The sequence below is a fragment of the Castanea sativa genome, chromosome 9, assembly GCF_040712315.1.
Source record: "Castanea sativa cultivar Marrone di Chiusa Pesio chromosome 9, ASM4071231v1".
Taxonomy (NCBI): domain Eukaryota; kingdom Viridiplantae; phylum Streptophyta; class Magnoliopsida; order Fagales; family Fagaceae; genus Castanea; species Castanea sativa.
In genome coordinates this window covers 8,375,304-8,382,914 of record NC_134021.1, presented here as the reverse complement: position 1 = coordinate 8,382,914, position 7,611 = coordinate 8,375,304, and the positions used below count along the sequence as shown (strand labels likewise).

Sequence of the window (7,611 nt, the reverse complement as noted above, 5' to 3'; positions counted from 1 at the left end):
TAGCCAATCACCAGCTAGCCATAGAAGGAATAGATTTTTGGAATATGAAGCTTGAAGCCCCTTTATCACTCCCGTTACACTAAAAAATAAATCCCCACAACAGTACACATAACCCGTGAAGTGTGAAGTTGAAGCGTGTAAGTCCCCAAAACTCATTTTAGTTCCAAAGTTAAAACAAAGCTATATATATCTAATCCAAATCCAAACCTTTGCCACTTCAGTTTTAATAGTTTATAGTACATACGCTACTTCTCTCTATCTATCTCTGTCGTGTGCCACTCTCTTTCTCTATCTGTGTCTCTCACACCCCAAAGTCTCTCTCTCTCTCTCTCTCTCTCTCTCTCCCTCTGAAATGCAAAAAAGCAAACAACACAAGCACAAACAGCAGCACCACCTCGATCTCTTCCACTAATAATTCCCTCTCTCTGTCTGTCTCTCGAAACACACAATACACGCACCGAAATGCGAGCCTACTTCGTAGTACCCTTGTTCTCGGTCTTAGCCGCCGTGTCCGTGTCGGTCGTTTACTCTCTCCTTCTCCCTCTGGAGAGGTCATTCCCTTTAACTCACCGTGTCGAGCTCGACCAGCTCAGGGCCAGAGACAGAGCTAGACACGCTCGAATCTTGCAAGGCTCTGTGGGTGGTGTTGTAGACTTCTCAGTCCAAGGCTCCTCCGATCCTTACTTCGTCGGGTATGAGTGGTAACATTTTGTCATATGTGCCTTTCTTTGTTTTTCTTGGTTTTCATTGATTTTTTATATAAAAAAACTTTAAGCTATGATTATTATTGCTTATAATGTGCTTGCGTTAAATGGGTAAAGTTCCTTTCTTTCGGTTTTTGTGGGGTGTATTTATTAGTTACTGTGTGTATTTATTGAGTTTGTCTTGTTCTTTTTGTGCTGTTCTGTTTGGCTCCATGGAAAAGAATGGAAAAAGTAAAGAAAGAATGAGTCTTGTGTGGTCTATTTGTTGATTCTTGAAAGATGAGCACATGTTCTTAAAACTGAGTTATTGATAATTGTTGGGTGTTTGAATATAGGAGTTAGATATTTGCTTTGTTGTTTCTGTTTGAGCTGTAATGGGTACCTTGAAAAATGTTTTTTTTTTTTTTTTTTTGGAATTCTTTTTTGGGCAAGCACTGATTGATCTTCAATACATGGGTTCATGATTTTTGTGTAGGCTTTATTTCACAAAAGTAAAATTGGGCTCTCCTCCAAAAGAATTCAATGTGCAGATTGATACAGGGAGTGACATCTTGTGGGTTACTTGCAATTCCTGCAGTGATTGCCCCCAATCTAGTGCACTTGGAGTTAGATTCTGTCTCTTTAACTTGTTTTTGTGATGACCCTTCATTGTTTTAATCTTGTGGCATAAAGAAGCAATTTTATACTTGCACTTTGTTATTTGGTGCAGATTCAGCTCAATTTCTTTGATGCTGCTAGCTCATCAACTGCTGCACTGGTGCCATGCTCAGATCCAATGTGCACTTCTGCATTGCAAAGTGCAGCCACTATTTGCTCTTCTCAGAATAATCAGTGCAGTTACTCTTTTCAATATGGAGATGGAAGTGGGACATCGGGTTATTATGTGTCCGACGCACTTTATTTTGACATGGTTCTTGGGCAATCTTCGACCGTTAACTCTTCGGCACCCATTGTTTTTGGGTAAGCTTCCATGGCTTTTGCAAAAATGGTGTTTGTAACTAAGATACATGGAAGAGATGGAAGGAAGAGTTAAGGAAAAAGTCCATTAAGCTAAAGATATAAATCAATTTTGTTTGTTTGCTTATTTGTTTGTTTATGGAGAATACATATGGCTGCAGTAGCTTTATAAAAAAAAGCAATGAACTTTTAATTCATATAGAGAGTTGTGAACCCAGTCTCACATATTCATCTAAGTTATGTAAATAAGTATATGTTTAGTTACTTGGCAACAGACTAGGAGTTGTTGACTTTTCTACCTATCAATTTTCTTGATCTTGTTATTGTTGCTATTAGTCTCACATTCTATCCATGTGGTTTTGTTGATTGAATCTTACTGACTTTAGGGGCGGTGTTGGATGCAGGTGTAGCACGTATCAGTCCGGGGATTTAACTAAGACAGATAAAGCAGTCGATGGGATTTTTGGTTTTGGACAGGGTGATCTTTCCGTTATTTCACAATTGTCATCTCGTGGCATAACACCCAAAGTGTTCTCCCATTGCTTGAAAGGAGATGGCAATGGTGGGGGAATATTGGTTCTTGGTGAGATTTTGGAGCCAGGCATTGCATATAGTCCGCTTGTCCCATCACAGTATGTCCTCTTCCCATAAAACTTTCTTTTCATTGCCAATGCTCTTTACTCTGACATTTGGGTTATATTTGTATGAAGTGGAAATTATAGGAAACTAGGCATTAAGTTAGTAGTTACTGCTTTTATGGCACTTATATCTATTTATTTGGTGTATTTATACATTTTTAGTTTATTAGATTTTTGCTTAAATTCACATGACAGAAAAAGAAAAAGAAGGCTGATTTGACTATGCCTCGCTAGCCAATGCCATAGGAAGAACCTAGTTGCATTCATTCCGGCACCACTTGTGCATTGGTTTGTTTTCTGCATGCAAAATGTCAATGACTAGTACCAAATGCTTCATTATTGACCTTCAATTGGGAGCTTGCCTGATCTAACTTTTGTATGCATGTTATCAAGCCAAATATGTTGACACTTGGTAGCAATCTAGTTGGTTGAAAAGGGTGGTAAAAATTGAATCTTGAGGCATGTTTCAATTAGGATTAAAATTTTTATAGTGTTATAGTGACTATTAGTGTGTTTATATTAGTACGACCTCTTATTTTCTTACGACCACTATATTTTTGAGAGGCTAGTAGCTCTATCTAAAATACTTGTAGCGTGAAGTTCTTCCACTGTGCCTTAAAATCACTGCATTTTTTTTATAAATATACTTCTTTTTATTCACTGTAAAGTTATTTTGTTGCTTGAGTTCCATTACTTGCTTTGGTAGAGTATTTGTTAGGCCCATGCTTATTCTTGTTGTTAGAGATTTTCATCAGCTTTAATTGAAAACTTGAATGCCAATTTATCAGTAAGTTTAATGGTTTCCACTTCAAATTTTCAGGCCTCATTATAATTTATATTTGCAAAGCATTGCTGTCAATGGACAATTGTTGCCAATTGATCCTTCAGTATTTGCAACATCAAACAATCGAGGAACCATTGTGGATTCTGGAACAACTTTGGCGTACCTTGTGGCTGAAGCTTACGATCCTTTTGTTAGTTCTGTAAGTTTGCATTTTTTTTCCCTTTTGAAATTTGCTTAAGATTGACTTGGAATACTGATGGCATGGGCTAATAAAACTGAATCATGACCACTGCCCTATTCTCCAAATAGTTCCCACTAAGATAAAAGACTAGTGATAAAGGAAAGGGCTTTCATATTGTACTTTAACAAACTAGAGCTTCCATTACCAGTTTATTGTTTGAAAATGTGATGCTATCAATTAATAGCCTTATCTATATGATGGACTTTATAATAAGTGATTATGATAATGTTTCCATTCTCATGACATAATTCTAATGAAATAGACTTAGTCTTGTTAATGTCTAAATAGTTCATTTGGTTTTGAAAATATCATCATCTCACAGTTAATTTTTGCGATTTTTAAAATTAGTTTTCACTTTGGCTGGATATCTTTCTATGGAAGGATCACTAGGTTTCCTGTATGGGCTGGTTTCAAGGCGCTGGCTAAAAGCTGCTTTGCCTTGTAGAATAACTTTGTCAAATTTACTTTCATTGTACTAAAAGTTGAGTTTTCGTTGAATGTACAGATAACTGCGAATGTTCAACAATCTGTGACTCCCATCATTTCAAAAGGAAACCAATGTTATCTAGTCTCCACTAGGTTTGTTCTATAACTTTATGTTTCAAATAATGAATTCTATTGTTCTTTTATGTCTTCCGAAATTATTCTTTAGTCTAAAATCCTTTTATTTTATTCAGTGGAATCAATATATTTCCTCAAGTTAGTTTAAACTTTGCGGGTGCATCCATGGTATTAAAACCAGAAGAGTACCTTGTCCATCTTGGTTTCACTGTAAGTTATTCCACTTTCTCTGTTGGTAAAATATTACTCTGTCCTTAAATTATTGAACTAGACGTGGTGCTAGTTAACTTGTGCCATTACTTCTAATGGGTCATTTTGTTGCTACAGGATGGTGCTGCAATGTGGTGCATTGGATTTCAGAGAGTTCAGGAAGGGGTAACAATTTTAGGAGGTTAGACCTGAACTTAGTAAGAAGCAATTGGCTTTGACTCCCATGTATTTCACATTCCTTCTTTAGGACATAGAGAGTGTTCAATTATTTTGGCACATGCTGCAAATTGGGGCCTCTTTGGTAGCGTTTCATAAGAAATTTTACATTGTTGAAAGCACCAGAAAATGCATTTGAAGTATTTTCAATAAATTTCTTTACTGAAAGTCTTCCAAAATATAGTTGGTTTTCTGAAAACATGAAAATCACATTATAAAATCAACCCGAGTAATTTTCCATTTTATGTAGTGATGCAAGTTTCCACGATGTAGCATGGTATGATTAAACATTTATAGATGGTAATGGTGACTTGTTGAATTGAGGTTGTGGCAATTGCAACCACCAATTTTGAGTAGAATTCATTTGTCCCTCAGTGCTATGTTTTGCCTATCAGGCACTTTCCCTATTTTTTGGGGAAAAAGGAGGGGGAGCTCTCTCTCCTTATAGTAGTTTCATTCTGACTTCTGATACATACACAGACACAAACATATTTATACATGTCTTAGGCATAATGAACATTCTGTAGCATGGGGAGATATTTGATGTCATGTGAATTTTTTCATGTCTATTAAAGATTATCAATCAGAATGTCAGCACTATGCATTAGTTTACTTAATTCATTGTTTGCCTACATAATTATCCATACCAACAATAAGTTCCACTGGTCTTTACAACTTGTAACAAGTTACCACAGCTAAATCTCTCTTTTTTTAGGTTAGTGTTGTTTGGGGGGGGGGGGGGGGGGGGGGGAGGGCTTACAATGCATGTTAGAAATGTCAATGGTAATCTGTGATTAACTTGTTCAAGTGTTGTTTGGTGAAAAATTCAATGCTTTCTGAATACCTAGCATCTTTCTCAAAATTATACAGAATGAATCAGTGTGTACTCTAATCATAAATGCGAGATTGTGTCTTTCCATAAAATTAATTGTGCATCAAACCTAACAAATCTTGTTGGTTTCTTCATTTAACAGATCTTGTTCTGAAAGATAAGATCTTTGTGTATGATCTAGCTCGTCAGCGGATTGGTTGGGCAAACTATGATTGTAAGTTCATTTGATCATGAATCCTTATTTACTCTTGACATTTTCTGTTAAAGAAATAACATCGATTCTACATCTTTGTCATATATATGACATTTTATTTTTCAGGTTCCTTGTCCGTTAATGTCTCTATAACTTCTGGGAAGGAGTATCTCAATGCAGGACAGCTGAGTGTGAGCAGCTCAACAAGAGACACACTCTTTGAACTGCTACCTACTGGCATTATCGGTGTCCTATTTTATACTTTGGTGTTAAATTAGTTCCAATTTTGGTGAATTTATACCTTAGGTTTTAGTTTTCATTCTTTGTTCAAAAGGTATTGGCTTGCTGATTTTTATTTACAGCGATCAGCAAGGCTTGCTGCTATTATTTTATTGGGGGAAGGTTAGCTGCTCTGTACTATATAAGTCTGCTCTAGTTCTGATTGCCAGTGAATGGGGGGTGTGTTATATTCTTCTTTACCGGAAATTCGGCTCTCTCCTAAGGATCCTCTAGAGCATTGTGAGAATTGTAAATTACCCCTTTAGTAGTTTTGTTCAGTGGTTTTACCATTTTATGTAACATTGGAAATAGAAGGAAATTCTGTGTACCTACAAGCCTGCAACATTTGAAGAAACAGAAAAGCTGTATGTTGTTCAAATTGAGGTAATTTTTGTAAGCATCTATCTTTGTTTGGAAGTGTTAAAATGTTCATACTGGTTCTACTCTTTTATTTGGGATGGTAAATATAATTCCAGTGACCCAGTCTGCTCTTTTTGAATAATATCTCAAATGAAACATCAAGGGATGACCATTGAGTTTTTCTGGAGAGTTGGTAATGGAAACAGGTATGTTAAAACCAAGAAGTATTGACTCACTATAATTTGAGGTGTCAAACACAGATTAAAAAAAAAAAAAAAATTGATCGTTATTTATTTGGAAAAATTAAAATAAACCTAAAATAGGCCCAAAATAAATAAAACTATATTATTTATTTAATTAATCCTCATATTCCTACAATATTGTGGTCTAATTTTTCAAGAATTATCATGTTATCCATATATTTCCTATCCATACTTTTTAGATTACAGTAATGAGTCTACTTTGGGAGGGTTATATTGCATTAAATAATAATAATAATAATAATAATAATAATAATAATAATAATAATAATAACAATAATAATAAAAGCCAAGAAAGAGTAAAAATTATTGAATATTTCATGAGTATCTAATAATTACCGGGAGCGGCCAAAGTTTCACAAAGCCACAACTAAGATGTTTTATTAGTATTTTTGTAAGAAGTTTAGGCAATGAAAATTTTCATCGAAATTATCACATCCTCTATTTTTCTTTATGTTGTGGTGGACTCAAATGAGGTGACTGTTATTCTATTCGGAAGGAAGGGGGTATGAAAATTCAGTGATCATTATTATTGTTATAGCATTTATGGTATTAGGTGGACAAGTTGGACAATGGTACAATCACATGACATAAACAAACGTAGGTCATGCCTTAAAGTCATAAGAATATAGTATGAATGCCTGCATATTTATCATCATATCTAGATTTGATTTTGTTGTTTTCTTTTTACATAAGTTTATGGAACTTTTTGATACTTACCAATGGCCTATGGGCGGTGGGCAATATTTGGGTTCTCAATTGCTAGATTTCTGGGTTGTGACTTATGCCCCCACCCCCTAAATGGAAATAGCAAAATTCAAAATAATTTAAAAATAATTACTTACAAAACTTTATTAATGACTAGACTCGATAAACATGCTTTGCACGTGCAATAATATTCTTCTTTATTTATTTGTTTTTTGGTTTAATGTTATAATGTTTAAAAATGATATCTTTCTAAAAAAATGTTTAAAAATGATATATAAATAACTGTGTATTTTATTTTATTTTTTTTTTTGGTTGAGAAAGAGGTAAAGTAGCGTGGAATAATGTTTAAAAATGAGATAAAGATAGTATCCTAAGTTTTAAGCCGAATAAAGAAGATAAAGGAAAAAACCTATAACTTAGGAATAATAAATTGCTCTTTTAACTAAAAGATAATGATATTTTAGAGAATTTAAGAATTTGTGTGAGGGTATTATAGTACGCAAAATGTTGAAAACCAAACAGGAAATCTTGTTATTAATAGTATAGATAGATGGAAGATAGATAATGTGTAAGACATGATAATTTTATTTATTTATTTAGATAAAATTGAATACTGTGATTGTTAAGAGCTTTGTAACTCAATTGATACTTTCTAGTACTTCCAACGA

The 7,611-nt window shown here is 34.4% G+C and overlaps 1 protein-coding gene across 4 annotated transcripts; it reads left to right on the top strand.

Moving 5' to 3' along the window:
* The first annotated feature begins 214 nt into the window (after positions 1–214).
* Positions 215–6,060, top strand: LOC142611197 (aspartic proteinase 36). Of its 4 annotated transcripts, none has more exons than XM_075783242.1 (10): positions 215–692; positions 1,180–1,309; positions 1,414–1,664; positions 2,066–2,293; positions 3,120–3,282; positions 3,830–3,903; positions 4,002–4,095; positions 4,213–4,276; positions 5,286–5,357; positions 5,463–6,060. In XM_075783242.1, exons 1-10 carry the CDS (start codon positions 463–465, stop codon positions 5,612–5,614), a joined length of 1,458 nt encoding a protein of 485 aa, XP_075639357.1. In that variant the 5' UTR covers positions 215–462; the 3' UTR covers positions 5,615–6,060. The 4 variants fall into 4 exon arrangements, 2 of the variants coding, with proteins under 2 accessions (XP_075639357.1, XP_075639356.1); XM_075783241.1 differs by having other exon boundaries at positions 241–701; XR_012839978.1 differs by having other exon boundaries at positions 326–701; positions 4,213–4,292; positions 5,463–5,508.
* The last annotated feature ends 1,551 nt before the right edge of the window (positions 6,061–7,611 follow it).

Bases quoted from the DNA above. Each gene is read 5' to 3' on its own strand.
- LOC142611197 (XM_075783241.1), top strand. From the start codon at position 463: ATGCGAGCCTACTTCGTAGTACCCTTGTTCTCGGTCTTAGCCGCCGTG. The intron at 1,665-2,065 runs GTAAGCTTCCAT...TGTTGGATGCAG, and splicing joins TCGGCACCCATTGTTTTTGG to GTGTAGCACGTATCAGTCCG. The intron at 5,358-5,462 runs GTAAGTTCATTT...TTTATTTTTCAG, and splicing joins TGGTTGGGCAAACTATGATT to GTTCCTTGTCCGTTAATGTC.